Consider the following 16122-nt stretch of genomic DNA (forward strand, 5'->3'; position numbering starts at 1 on the left):
TTCTAGAATTTCCATCTTTGAATAAAATTATTAATATTAAACTTTAATTCAAAAAAATAATTATTTTAAAAAGATATGTAAAATTATTAATTTTACATGAACAATGTTCAAAAAACAAGTATTATGGGATGAAGTACGTGAGGATAAGAGGAATTAATATTACCATAAAAATATTTAATCAAATTAAATTTTTAGAGGCATAAGATAGCATAGTATTTAGAATAAAATGATTTAGAAATAGTTGGTGCAATCACTAATGGGTAATTCAGAGGATGGAATCATGGCCATGTTGTTTCTCCAAGTATGCTGCAGCAACCCCACTTCCAAGTTGTACCAAGTAACTAACATCCTTAAGAACCATCTCCATACCAGTGAGACAACCTATCACTTGCAACTACAGATAAGTTTATAGTAGAATAAGTTTATAGTAGAATATTTTTAAATATTTCATTGTTTTTCCAATGGTTAGTAAGAGGTAAATAGAGAAAATATTTATAACTTGTGTGGTTTATGAGTGATTGTGTGGTCTTACAAAAGGAAGTAGGATACAAGGTTATGGCTAATATTATTAACATTTATCCAAAAATATAGTCTCATAATATCAAAAAATGTAAAACAGAGATGAGCACCGAATAATCAGATTCTTAAAATTCTCTAAGCAATTAGATGATGAAATAAAAATCGACTACAATTAAAATCATTGCACTTGTAATTCTTAAATCATCTATAAACTGCCATGGTTTGTAATATTTACATTGTATCTAAAAATAAAGGATTCAACATGTTTCTACTTTCTATGCATCTCACAAAGAATATAAGAACAAAGCATTTAATTTGTTGTTGGTGCAAGGGGAGTGTGCGTTATTATTACGTTATCAAGTCTTTCCTCAAATATTAGATCAAGTGATACCTGAGACCAGATAAAAGTTGAATGGAAGAGTACAAAATCTCATGTTCAATTTGTTTCACCTTTTTTGGCTCTCATTGCAACTCATGACTTCTTGTTTATATATAAAAATAATATATAAGACTCTCTGTTAGGAGGGTTAGGAGGGTCAGATATATTTGAACATATAAAGTGAATTCAATAATTATTGTAGTTTGCTAGAATCAATAATATATGATCATATTTTGTGTAATACAACTTATGTACTATAAATACTATGAGATATTGTCGCTTGTGAATTTTCGCACATAAAATCATATAATAACTCTATGTTAAATCCAAGAAATATATAAAAATACTTTCCAAGATAATCAAAAATTAATAACTTGTCGTTCTCTGAGAAGAACTTTGTCATCAATATCACCAACACCAAGAAAATGCTTGATGTACCAATGGATCATCATTCTTTGGAGCAGAGCTTGACGCTTAATGATATATAATGATATTGCTAAATGGTAATGTTTTCTCCAAAAACTTTATCAAAATATCCCCAATTTATTTTAATTCCTCTATAAGAGAATGGAAATGTGTGATATGATAGCTGAGTAATGGTATTTGATTTCTTAAACCTTAAATCTAATAAACATGGTTAAGAATATGGAAATTAAAATTAATCTAAATTTAAAATAAATAAGAAAATAGTAGAGATGATAGAAACATTATAATTTTCCTAGCATGCTGGTGGATTATAGAGTGTTGTATACATGTATTTCTCAATACATGGAGGCTCTAATTTTTTATAATGTAGTACTTTGCAATGAAGAAATTTGATCAAAATTAAAGAGTGGTTATTAATTAGAGAGACACATTGTGTTCAATTTAGTTTTACTTACACATATTTTTCAACAAATTAATTCTATGTTAAAATCCTTTTTATCCATATAATTAACAAATTAAGTGCTACTCGCGCATACTTGAATCTCGAACATGGTAAAAAGAAGAAAATAAAGTGTACCAAAGTTGTTTAAGTTGTAAAAGAGAACTTTAATCGTTATATCAATAAATCTCCATTCCAACCTATCTAATGCCATAAAATATCAATTCTTAACCCAGCCACGCCCTTTTTTCCCTTGTGACTTCAAATGCAATCACTGTATTATGAACTAATAGCCTCCCTTCATTAAAAGCACTTTGTTTGTTAGACACTGTCTAGATTAAACATAGTTTGAACTTATTCACCACCACCTTCGACAGTATGCGCATCAGAACATTATAAAGATAGATAGGTCGAAGATCTTCCATATGTTTCAGTTGTTTAACCTTAGGAATAAGACATACAAGCCTACAATTTAGTTCCCTTGGCACGTGTCGTGTATCAAAGAAAATCTGACAAAATAGAACAACATATCTTTTAAAAATATTTCAATACATTTGAAAAATGCTGGGTTCGACCTATGTGGATCTAGTGACTTGTATTGATGCATGAAAAAGACTACATTCTTAACTTCCTCCTCCCTAATAGGTAATTTGACACGACCTTAATCTAATAACCATATATCAAACAAAACAGTAAAATTTAACATAAATTTAAACAACTTACCCGAGCAGAAACAAAACCATGTAAAACCATAGGGAAAAACATATCTGTGTGTACTATCCAACTAAATCATACTGGAAGACATGTAGATATGGAGGCCATAACAAGGAATATCATATATGCATGTCCCATAATTACAATATACCTGTTTTTCTTGTCGTGGTTTCAGTATTTTTGTTTATAACTATGAGCAAAAGCCAAAGCGACCAAATCGAGATGTTCCTCCAGACTCTGATGTTTTACCTTGAGGAGAAAATGCTTTTTTGATGAGTCGATTTGATCCAAGTTTGTGGAAAAACCACCCTGCAAAGAGAAAGTCACGTACCGGGTTTTGTATATAACAATCTGAGAATCTCAGATTGTAATTTAATTTAATTCCTTATCACCAAATGATATGGAGTTGAAAAAAAACGCACAAAGTGTTTTACCTATCCAAGGGAATCCATGTTATAAAAGATGGCAACCTTTCCACTTTTGCGAACTTGATACATTTCCCTGTAGTAGGTAGCAAGGTCATAGTTGCAGATCAATGTCCTCCACCAATACTATAGATGTTATTTTCTTCGTTATTTGTATTAATAACATATCACCTCTCCGTCCTTGAACTATTCTTGTTATCGACACTTGTGGTATCTCTTCTTTCAAGACATTTGTTCTCACTTCCCGTAGCTCGGGTCATCTTCTCACAATTTTCTTTTATCTTTTTCTAAAATGAAACCAGTAAAAAAAATTATAAGATGTAAATTATAATAACACTTGTTAATTGATTCTTAATACACAATTATACAAACACCTTTATATGACCTAGGAGATTGGACACAAGTTTTTTATTTAACGATTCAATATATAATAAAACATCTGAAAGTATTGAATTTCTTCTTTGTAGTACTTCATTCTATAAAGATTAACAAACTATCAGAAGACAGAGCAAACAAAAAGTCCAAAATACAAATTCTACTTTTACAACGACAAGTGATACCTTAAAATTTCATACCATTATCATTCCAAACAAATCCCAATACAACTCAGAGCTGATAATAAGACACGATTGACACATAAACATGATTTAATAAAGATCCCAAACATAAATTAAACAAGGAGGTAAATTAAACAATAATTAACTATAATCGACCAAATTTAATCTTCTCCTAAATTAAATTTAGTGAATTGAAAGAACTTTAGGAAAATGATTCGGGGAAAAAAATACATTCCGTTCAAGGTTTAATCTTTTCCGAGATTTAATCTTCTTGGAGCTTTAGTCTTTACAAAGAATTAATATTCAGTGTTTGAGAGAAATATTTCAGCAAAGATTTAATCTTCTGTGTTTTTTTATATTATTTAATTGACAGCCGAGAAAACAATTTCAGGAAGCCCGCTCACAAGTTTTGAACAAGACCGCCTAACTTTTGGGCCCAAATCTCTGATCTACTGTAATGATTATATAATGTATTGCAATAACATGTATTTGTAACGACCTCGAAATTTTGTTGATTCAGTTGCAATATTTTTAAAATCCCTTGCAATAGACATGAAATCACCTTTCAACAACAACATTTTTTAGATAGTTTTTAAAAATCTGGCTGCGAAAGCAATTCTATGGTATAGTGAACTAAACCTTCACTACAAGAAAAACATGATCCTACAACCGTTTTTCACCGTTGTTTGATGTCAAAATTTTGGGTCGTCTATTGAGGAGCCGTGTGATTTCGATCAGACAACAGTGCATCGAACCATTACTAGAAGCTACAGACACAACAGGTTCATAACTGTTACCGAAACTGTCATTCAACAACAGGTTGTATAAAAGACTGTATTGTTGGAACAGTTTACCTGCAACGGTTTTCCTCAAGAAGACAACGGTGTATTACTGTCAACTAAGAGTGCAAAATTTCTATATATTATTTGTCAAACAACGGGTAGTTTGTTGATTGTTGTTTGAAAGGCTAACCACAATAGGTTTAGGACAATACAGTTATGTTATGATGTCTTAGACAACACCTTGAGCCAGAGTATTGTAAGGAAGTCTTTCAAACATCGGTTTGTGAAATGTATTTCCAATAATGAGTTGTGGTTAATGGCCATTTTAAAGCTCTTTAGACCACATTTTTTGTTTAACTCCTATTGTAGTGCACCCCTTGAGACAACAGCGTCGTATATAATGTTGTTTGAAAGGCTAACCACAACAGTTTTAGGTCAATACTGTTATTTTATGCTGTCTTATACAACAGTTTTAGGTAAATATTGTAAGGAGCTATTTCAAACAATGGTTTGTGATAGTATTTTAATACTAAGTTATGTTAACTTCCATCTTAATGCTCTTTAGACCACATTTTTTGTTTAAAGCATATTGTAGTGTTATCCTTGAGATAACACCATCGTATATTTTGTCGTTATGTGAACATGATAGACACAATATTACCATGTTTTAAAGTGTTGTGAATAGAGCTTTAGTCAACTGTTAAAACAATGTTACAGTGTTGTTCCAATTAGTTTGGTACAATGGCTGTTTTTGATTGAGAACACAATCATCTGTTGTATATAAAATTTTGCATATAAAATCCTGATTTCATCCAAACCACCTGTTTTCTAAAAACTAAATCCCAAAAATGAATCCACCAAAAATGAATCCACCAAACGAACAAACCGAGAACTAACTACCAATCACAAAAAAATCAAAATCCACCAAACCAACAAACCTAGAACTAGCTAGAACAAGAACAAGCCAATATATATAAATTCACCAAACCAACAAACTTAGAACTAGCTAGAACAAGAACAAGCCAATATATATAAATCCACCAAACACATATCAATCCAACAATCCTAGAACAAGCCAATATATATATATATCCACCAAACATCTAATATAAATCCACCAAACACAACCAATCCAACAATCCTACAACAGTAGAACAAGAACCGGGCAATATATATAGATTGAGCACAATATATATAGATTGACCATGCAATCTACTAATAGATTGAGACAAATCTATCAATCTACCGACAATTCTGTTTGGATTGGACCAAAAAGTGCATCACCATGACCAACTGCATAATTTAAAGTTCAAATCCGACTACTAGTTCAAACAAAAGACCACAAATTTGGAACCTAGATTGCATGGCGTTTCATGAAATATTTTGCAAAATCACAGCGGATCTCGTTAATGTCATCATCAGTGTAAACCAAGTTTGATCTGCGCATCCACTGAAAAATAACCCAAAATTTTACATAAGTCATACAATTAAGTACTGTACGAGTAAGAGTATAAGTCAATGGGAAAACCCAAAGTGAAAATCTCACCTTAGCAGCAAACTCAAGTTCTTTGTCCTGAACAATCTCCTTCATATAGCGCATCACAAACAGGCCACAATCCTTGGTTCCTGACTGCACTGGAACTCCCTGGATTAATTAAAAATGCATTACAAAAGCTGTGAATTGGAGAGAAAGAAGCTCTTGTATGTATATTGCAGAGAGATAACTATACAAAACAGATTTGGTGAATGTAAAAAATAAGTCTCTAAACTATGAGTGCAGTAGTGTTTATATACAAGCATTAATCTAACTAACTTCTATCCTTAACAACTAACTGAGATGTAACAAATAATTATTTAATTACAATATCAACTAACTGAGATGTAAGAAATAATTATTTAATTACAATATCCTTAATAGCATAGAAAAAATATGATGAGAATTGATTATTACCGCCATGTTCTCCCACAAAATTTTCTTCTTGACAACCTTGTTGAGATCCTCTTTGTAAATTTTAATGGCACTACAACCAAAATAATACCAGCAAAACCATTAAGCAACTGAAAAATGCGTGGTCTATCAAAGTTCAAGACTCCATACAGATATTTTAGAAGCTGAATCTTACTTGTCGACAACATCCAGCCATTCCACATTAGCGATTCGACGTTTTAGAGGGTCCATGTGGTAGACAACCTCTGCCTCAGGATTTGCAACAGTTAAATTCCAATGGTTCCTACACAAACATGAATGAATTGAAGCCTTGTCATAAAAATTGAAACTTAGAAGCTCCAAAAAAAATCAATTTAAAAAGGCATGTGATCCTGTTTAGCTAAAACATTATATGAGAATGTCTAACTAGCTAGCTCTTGGATTAAAACTTACACGTCATTGTAAGGCATAAGAAAGTATTGCCCTTTCTTAGCATTCTTAAATCGTGCAGCGAGTGCACGCGACCTCTGCCCTGCATTACCACAGCCAATGGCACCAATTGTGGTGGGATCTACGAACTTGATCATGTTGGTCATCTTATTTTTTTTGATGTATTCGTTTATGGAGCTACATATAAAAATATGAGAGATTAAAAAAAAATCGTTTCTGGAGCCACAGAGTAACTATGAGATATTAAAAAAAAAATTGTGGAGAAACTTACTGAATAAAAAGGACGATCACAGACCCCGACATTTCACCTCCAGAGCACACCGAATATATATCTGATAAGTAAATGGCCATCTTTTTTGTAGAGCCAAAGGCTTCTTGGGATAGTTGAAAAGAAACCGTTCGTTCATCAGCTAAGGCACCCTTTGCCCATGTCCACAAACGATTTAATGCAGATGGGTAATTTGCACCCATCTCAACAACAAGCTCTGGTTCAACATCAGCGACTAATTTATAAGTCTTCTTTTTTCCCTTTTTCTTGGCTTTCTGCAGAAAATACACATGAAAATAGTAAGAAAGAAAATACTAAATAAAAACATTCTAGCTATATAGTGCTATTCTAAATATTTTTACCTTCGGAGCTGACAAAACATTGGAAGTGCTATTGTTCCTCATTGTTATCAAGTTTCTTGGCCATGCAATAAAAGTTCCCATGGCTTGTTCCACGGTCAAAATCTCGTCACCGATGGGATATGGAATCTTAGCATCTCCTTGAATGACTTGAGTGATTGACACTCTTGCATTCTCTTCCCCAAGTCTGACTCCATGGATTGTCTCCTCTCCTTCAACAACAACAACAACTTCATCAATCTTCGCACAAGCTACAATGTTGCTGAGCGATCCAAGAGCCAATTTACAAACAGAATTATCCGGAGCATTCACTTTAACTTCTTCACATCTGTCTTCCTCAAAAACAATTCTACAACTTTCATCCTTGCCATCCAACCTCTGAGCATCCTCAGGATCCACCCCTAAATCAACAAACAAACTTTCAATCTTTTGAATTTTCAGACCACCTCCCTCCTGTTGAACAGGAAATAAATTCTTTGCAGTTGTAGGTGTAGCAGGATGGTTTACAGCTGCATCAACATCAACCCCGCCGTTAGAGTGACAGCTTGCTTGTTGGGAAGGATGCGTTGGAGTACATTCTTGTTGTACGGGCCTTTTCAAGATCTCTGCCCTCAGCTTTTCCATTTCAGCAGCCCAAAAATCATCTCTCGCTTTAATTATTTTTGGAGTCTCCTCTGCCAAGTACCTCTGAACTCTTTCCTGTATCTTTTCATCCATTGTTCTAGCTTTTTTTTGCCTTGGAAGATCAAAATAAACCGACTGCTTTACATGAACACCTTGTCCACGGACCCGTCCACCATGCTCAGGCTTACCGAGCGCGAGTGTTAAAACATCATCAACACCTTCAGCTATTAGTTTCCCTTCCTTAACCTCCTTTTTCAATTTTTCCTAAAATATTAAGTGTACCATATTATCACAGTCTGAGCTATTTCCATGTAAAAGACTAACATAATTAAGTACCATATACTTTCAATTAATTAAGACAAAAATTAATATATAACTTACAATTTCCATTGCTTTATCTTCAACAATTTTTCCTAAAAATTTACCATCTTTGTCCTTCCTTGCTAGGACCCAGGTTGACGACCGATCAACTTCCTCTTCATCTGGATGAGATTGATACTGCATTCACATGTATATGATCAGGAAAGTATAATAGTATAGATATGTTAGACAAATTAGTTTGTATTAGAATAATAACTATGTCATTTCACTATTACGCACCCATTCATTCTCGAGGTTAGCATAACCTTTTCGAGACATCCGATGTGGATATACACTCAGCATCCTTCTTTGTATAGCATCATTATGACATTTCTGCATAAGAAGCACGAATGTGGTTATGAAATCAATATTAATTAAATACCAAAAACTAGAAACAACAAGTATGTTTTAATGCTAACTAGAAATAAGTATGTCATAATGCTAACTGGAAACATACCAAAAACTCAGGTGACGTGCGATCAGCAACAAATATATCCCAATGCGATTTTTCTATGAAAGAGAAATCTGCAGGAGGATAGGCCAACACTTCAGGTTGATCTCGATAAGGGAGAATGTAATTTGTGGTCAGTCGACTTTTGAACTCCCTCCATTTCTGACCAGCGGAACGTAAAACCAACTTTTTCGCAGACGGAGGTAAAATGAAACCCAGCTACATACATAAGAAATTAAAAAGATATCAGATACATAAGTAATGAACATATAATGAAAGATACATAATTATTTGAGTTTGTTTTACCAGAACACACTCCCAAAGCTTGTTCTTTGTCTCATCGGGAACACATTTCCAACTATCATGCCAGATTGGTGCTTTGGTTCTTGCCAAAACCCCAATATAGGATTGCATTTCTGCCGCTTCAGGACCATACGGCTCTCCCTTTCCATTAAAAGACACATTAAGTTTATTCCCCTGGATCTTTCGTCTCACAATTCTATGCATCGTTACACAACCTCGCTTGAGTAGTTTTAGTCCTTCATTGTTGTTCGGGGTGGTAACAGGTTTCACTTTTTTCTTCTTATTTTTGGAAATTTTTTTCTGTAAGATTTCAGATATAGGCTTCTTCTTCACAGACTTTGGGGAAGAAGTGGATGGGGTGGGGGTCATAGCAGGGGTCTGGTTGTTTAAGGACCTGGTCTTTCGTAAAGCCCTGATCACATTCATGGTAGTTGGGTGGGATGAAGACCTGGACCTTTTAAGCTCTTTCTTCTTTGGCCCTGTTCTCGGTGACTTTCTTGTGTTCAATTCTGTCTTCTTTGACTCACTTTTCTTTTTCGGAGTGGCCATTATCTATACACCAAACAAAAACTAAAGTTTAAAACACATGTATCAAATGTATATGGAAGAAAAACCAAATTTCAGAGTCACATAATATAGAACATGTAAAATGAGCTGTCATATATCTAAAAGGACTTCGCATATATGCACGAAACATATATACTCAAACAGAGGCAATGTGTTTATGTGTTCCGTGAATCAAACAGAGGCAATGTGGATCAAAATCCACAAAATCTTAAGTGAAACATTAAAATCAAGCATAGTGAAACACTAAAATCAGGGATGCTGAGTGTATATGCAGAGTGTATTTAGAGGAACACTAAAATCTAGAGTGAAACATAGAATACATAAAATCAGGGACTCAAAATCAAGAGTGAGTGACAAAATGCATGCAAAGGACGCATATAATCGGAATGAAGATACCCAAAATATCATATACTCTACAACCCCTAAATACATAAGATGAAAAAACCCCAAATACAAAAGATAAAATCAGGGACGCTAGGGTTCTAGGGTTTAAGCCCATACCAGTGATTAAACGGTTGAGTAATCGCCCTTGTCGCGTGTGATGCTAGGTTGAGTAATCGCCGTTGTCGCCTGTGATCGCCGTTGTCGCGTGTGATAAAATGAAAATGAAAAATGAAATTGTGAATGTAAACTGGTAAAGTAAACACCGCGAAGCCAAGGTGGGAGACAATTTTTGATTGGGGGGAAATGAAAAATCAAATGAACGGTGCTGATTTGAGATAGTACCTCAATCTAACGGTATGTAATGTCTTTTAATATATTTTAATTTTTAAAAATTAAATTATCTTGTCTGAAAAACTGTTGTTAGACATACTTTGTTACAATTGTTTAGTTAATAATTTCGATTAGAAGATTTTTATTCGGTTCAGTGTTTCGTTAAAAAGATGACTTTATTTTAAACATCTTATATTTTCCTATAAAATCTGTACATGACTACACTAAGTCGATATTAACATCCGTACGGTTGGATCTTTGACAAATCCATTTCAGAAATTAATTAAGTCAACTGGGTAGTAGTACCCGTGTCAGGGACTACAGCTTTTACCGGATTTCTGTTAAAAAGACGAACAAGAAGAGTTGATTATTTTCCGATAAAATTTGTACATGACTACAATAAGTCGATATTAACATCCGTACGGTTGGATCGTTGACAAATCCATTTCAGAAATTAATTAAGTCAACTGGGTAGTAGTACCCGTGTCAGGGACTACAGCTTTTACCGGATTTCTGTTAAAAAGACGAACAAGAAGAGTTGATTATTTTCCGATAAAATCTGTACATGACTACACTAAGTCGATATTAACATCCGTACGGTTGGATCGTTGACAAATCCATTTTATAAATTAATTAAGTCAACTGGGTAGTAGTACCCGTGTCAGGGACTACAGCTTTTACCGGATTTCTGTTAAAAAGATGAACAAGAAGAGTTGATTATTTTCCGATAAAATCTGTACATGACTACACTAAGTCGATATTAACATCCGTACGGTTGGATCGTTGACAAATCCATTTCAGAAATTAATTAAGTCAACTGGGTAGTAGTACCCGTGTCAGGGACTACAGCTTTTACCGGATTTCTGTTAAAAAGACGAACAAGAAGAGTTGATTATTTTCCGATAAAATTTGTACATGACTACAATAAGTCGATATTAACATCCGTACGGTTGGATCGTTGACAAATCCATTTCAGAAATTAATTAAGTCAACTGGGTAGTAGTACCCGTGTCAGGGACTACAGCTTTTACCGGATTTCTGTTAAAAAGACGAACAAGAAGAGTTGATTATTTTCCGATAAAATCTGTACATGACTACACTAAGTCGATATTAACATCCGTACGGTTGGATCGTTGACAAATCCATTTTATAAATTAATTAAGTCAACTGGGTAGTAGTACCCGTGTCAGGGACTACAGCTTTTACCGGATTTCTGTTAAAAAGATGAACAAGAAGAGTTGATTATTTTCCGATAAAATCTGTACATGACTACACTAAGTCGATATTAACATCCGTACGGTTGGATCGTTGACAAATCCATTTCAGAAATTAATTAAGTCAACTGGGTAGTAGTACCCGTGTCAGGGACTACAGCTTTTACCGGATTTCTGTTAAAAAGACGAACAAGAAGAGTTGATTATTTTCCGATAAAATTTGTACATGACTACAATAAGTCGATATTAACATCCGTACGGTTGGATCGTTGACAAATCCATTTCAGAAATTAATTAAGTCAACTGGGTAGTAGTACCCGTGTCAGGGACTACAGCTTTTACCGGATTTCTGTTAAAAAGACGAACAAGAAGAGTTGATTATTTTCCGATAAAATCTGTACATGACTACACTAAGTCGATATTAACATCCGTACGGTTGGATCGTTGACAAATCCATTTTATAAATTAATTAAGTCAACTGGGTAGTAGTACCCGTGTCAGGGACTACAGCTTTTACCGGATTTCTGTTAAAAAGATGAACAAGAAGAGTTGATTATTTTCCGATAAAATCTGTACATGACTACACTAAGTCGATATTAACATCCGTACGGTTGGATCGTTGACAAATCCATTTCAGAAATTAATTAAGTCAACTGGGTAGTAGTACCCGTGTCAGGGACTACAGCTTTTACCGGATTTCTGTTAAAAAGACGAACAAGAAGAGTTGATTATTTTCCGATAAAATCTGTACATGACTACACTAAGTCGATATTAACATCCGTACGGTTGGATCGTTGACAAATCCATTTCAGAAATTAATTAAGTCAACTGGGTAGTAGTACCCGTGTCAGGGACTACAGCTTTTACCGGATTTCTGTTAAAAAGACGAACAAGAAGAGTTGATTATTTTCCGATAAAATTTGTACATGACTACAATAAGTCGATATTAACATCGATAAATTTTGTAAATGACTATCCATAAGTGGATTTTTATTTGGACATAATTTAAGGATTATTTAAAATTTTAACAACCCAATCATTGAGCTTTGTTATGTCTGAATGAGAACATAATAATTGAAGTCAAAATTAGGTCATTCATTACTCCTCATCTTATCCCCTCCTGTACTCTCCATCGTGATTCGTGGCGGCTCCATTTTAGGTAAATCCGTAACCTAAATTATCTTTTTAGTGTTTTAGGGTTCCTCCATTGTTTCAGTGGTTTAAGCTCTAACACAAGCTCACCTTTGCAATTAATTGTTTGAAGTGATGCACATTGGGAATTTGGGTTTGTGATAAGCTTAATTAGTTACTAATTGCTAATAGATTATGTAGTTGTTGCTGATTGTTTTGGTTTGGTAGTTAGTCATAAGCTTAATAGTTTTGGTTATTTGGGAATTTGGGTTTGTAATTGTTTTGGTAGTTAGTCATAAGCTTAATAGTATATGCTCTGTTTTTGACCATCATGTCACTTTCTTTTTGCAGCTTGTTTTATATCAAAATATGGATAGGTCATGGTTAAAAGCTGATAGAAGAACAAGAGAGTTTGAGAATGGAGTGGACGATTTACTTATGTTTGCCTTTGAGAATGGATATAACGAAGACAAAATAAGTTGTCCATGCTTAAAGTGCGCACATAGCAAATCTTGGAAAGCTCGGATTGTTAAAAACCATCTGTTTCAAAATGGTATTGATGAAACGTATACTCGCTGGATATGGCACGGGGAGCCAAATATTGTAGAAAGTCCTGTATTGGATGAAAGTGACAACTCGGTATCTTCTAATTACCAATTCTGCACAAGAATGGGTGAAGCTGACGATGATGATGTTCTTTCTTCAGATTCTTCAGATTTCATCAACCATGTGAAAGGTGAGCATGAACCTCTTTATCCTGGTTGTGAGAATTACACTAAGATGAAAGCTTTGGTTAAGTTATTCAACTTGAAAGTGAAGCATGGTATGTCGGATTCATGTTTTTCTGATGTTCTATTATTGATTGGGTCTTTGCTACCAGAAGGCAACAATGTCCCTTCTTCTTTCAATGAAGCGAAGAAAACCTTATGTGCATTAGGAATGGGTTATGATAAGATACACGCATGCCCGAATAATTGTCTACTATATCGTGGGCCACAAGATGAAGATGAGACTACTTGTCGCATATGTAAGGCCTCTAGATGGAAACTGAATAAGAAAGGAGAAGAACAAGAAGGAGTCCCTGCTAAGGTCTTATGGTATTTCCCCTTGATACCAAGAATAAGAAATTTGTTCAATACACCAGCGATTGCGAAGGACATGACTTGGCATGAGACCGAACGACAACAAGATGGTAAAATGAGGCATCCAGCAGACTCGCAAACATGGAAGGATGTCGATCAAAAGTGGCCTGATTTTGCATCGGAGAGTAGAAACCTCCGGTTAGCTTTATCCGCCGACGGTTTCAATCCTTTTCGTGGAAACCGTACTGATCACTCAAGTTGGCCAGTTTTGCTATCGGTTTACAACCTTCCACCTTGGCTCTGTATGAAAAGAAGGTACATTATGCTTTGCTTGTTAATATCAGGACCGACCGAGCCTGGAAATGATATAGATGTGTTCCTTCAACCACTTATTGAAGATCTGCAGGAGTTGTGGCGCGGGAAACAAGTGTACGACGCATATAGACAAGAGTCTTTCGTACTTAGGGGCATATTATTATGGACAATAAGTGACTATCCGGCCTTGGGGAACTTGTCGGGACATGTAGTTAAAGGATATAATGCTTGTATTCTTTGTGTTGATAAAACAGAGGCTACTAGGCTGGTTCACTATCGGAAGACGGTAGTTATGAGGCATAGGAGGTGGTTGCCTCGTCATCATCCGTATAGAAATCAAAAGGCAGCTTTTGATAATAGCGTTGAGACAGGTGCTGGTCCTATTCCATTAACTGGTGAGCAGGTTTTTGAAAGAGTACAACATCTAAGGGACCATGTCTTTGGTAAGACACAACGCCAACATAAACGGAAGAAAGGTGATGCTAGACCAGTTTGGAAGAAGTTATCTATCTTCTTTCAACTTGAGTATTGGAAATTTTTGCCAGTTAGGCATGTTCTCGATGTGATGCACATCGAGAAAAATATATGTGAGGCTTTACTTGGAACTTTGCTAAATATTCCCGGAAAGACAAAAGATAGGGAGTCAGTCCGTCTCGATATGGCAGAAATGGGAATAAGAATGGAGCTAAGGCCAAAAACTCCCGGAAAGAAAGAGAAGGTACCTTTGGCTGCATGGAACTTATCAAATGCTGAAAAGAAGGTAGTTTGCTCATCATTTCTTCAAATGAAGTTACCGGATGGATTTTGTTCAAATATCAAGAATCTTGTAAATATGGAAAAACTTCGGCTTGTTGGAATGAAATCTCATGATTGCCACACAATATTGCATCATTTGCTTCCAATTGCGATTCGGTCGGTACTGCACAAAAAAGTCAGGTGCACAATAATAAGGTTTTGCCTTTTCTTCAAGGCAATTTGCAGCAAAGTCATCGATGTAGATAAATTGAAAAATATGCAATCTCAGTTGGTGGAAACATTATGCCAGCTGGAAAAACACTTTCCCCCTTCGTTCTTCGATGTCATGATCCATCTCTCAATTCATCTTGTGAGAGAGGTTAAGCTTTGCGGGCCAATCTTTCTACGTTGGATGTATCCTTTTGAGAGATATATGAAGGCGTTTAAAGTATATGTTCGAAATGCTGCTCATCCCGAAGGTTGTATTGCCGAGGCATATGTTGCCGAAGAGGCCGTTGAACGTTTGGTCAATTTTGAAGAAGCTACCATAGGTTTGCCAAAAAATGATAGGCATGAGCAAAATGCAATAAGCAAACCTTTATCTGGTGCGACAATGATCAAGCCAAGCAAAGAGGAATTGCATCTAGCACACTTATGTGTTCTGCAAAATAGCAATCACATGAGGCAATATTTTGAGTAAGTTACTAACATATGTGTGTGTGTGTGTGCATTTTGTTATTTTCTCATTATCTGCAATTCGGTAAATATATTGAAGCAATTGATTTTACTTGTAGTGAACATATGGCATCTTTAATGCTAAGATACCAGCAGCATGAAAATGACGAGGTGTGGCTAAAAACCAAGCAGAATGAACAATTCCCCGAATGGTTCAGGAAAAAGGTAAGTTTTATTTATGTGTTTATTACCTTGTTACGTAGTCCTGATTAAAAACAATACAGACAAGTAATATAAGAAGTCGAAGACATCCAATAAAAAATAAAAACACAGACCTAAAAAAATTGTTTAATTTTTTTTTTATTGTACAGATTGAGACGGAATTGCTCCATGACCATAATAGCATAGGTGATGATATAAGGTGGATGGCAGAAGGGCCTAACAAGAATGTTCCTACGTTTAGTGGTTATAAAATCAGCGGGGTTATTTATAGCACCAAGGAGCGTGATAATAATAGACAAGTACAGTGTAGTGGTGTTTGTGTTGTTGCAGATACATTAATGCCTTCCGAAAAATTTAAATCTGTTGAACATACTTCACATACCTATTATGGAGTTATAACAAGTATATGGGAGCTAGACTATAATAATTTTAGAGTCCCTATATTTCGTTGCAATTGGGTAGATATGAACAAAGGGGTTAAGGT

The 16122-nt window shown here is 34.9% G+C and overlaps 1 protein-coding gene and 1 long non-coding RNA gene across 2 annotated transcripts; one reads left to right on the forward strand and one right to left on the reverse strand.

Annotated features, from left to right (window-relative positions):
- Positions 1–5822: 5822 nt before the first annotated feature.
- Positions 5823–6492, reverse strand: LOC141667002 (uncharacterized). The gene is made up of 3 exons (XR_012552444.1): positions 6365–6492; positions 6193–6262; positions 5823–5886 (listed from the first exon to the last, which is right to left on the reverse strand). It is a non-coding gene; the product is annotated as an uncharacterized LOC141667002 (long non-coding RNA).
- A 6486-nt stretch (positions 6493–12978) lies between these two features.
- Positions 12979–15441, forward strand: LOC141666266 (uncharacterized). The gene has a single exon (XM_074472257.1). It carries the CDS (start codon positions 12979–12981, stop codon positions 15439–15441), a length of 2463 nt encoding a protein of 820 aa, XP_074328358.1.
- The last annotated feature ends 681 nt before the right edge of the window (positions 15442–16122 follow it).

Source organism: Apium graveolens, chromosome 6 (genome assembly GCF_009905375.1).
Source record: "Apium graveolens cultivar Ventura chromosome 6, ASM990537v1, whole genome shotgun sequence".
Taxonomy (NCBI): domain Eukaryota; kingdom Viridiplantae; phylum Streptophyta; class Magnoliopsida; order Apiales; family Apiaceae; genus Apium; species Apium graveolens.

What these genes read in the sequence shown, in the direction of transcription:
- LOC141666266 (XM_074472257.1), top strand. Translation starts at nt 12,979, where the DNA reads ATGGATAGGTCATGGTTAAAAGCTGATAGAAGAACAAGAGAGTTTGAG.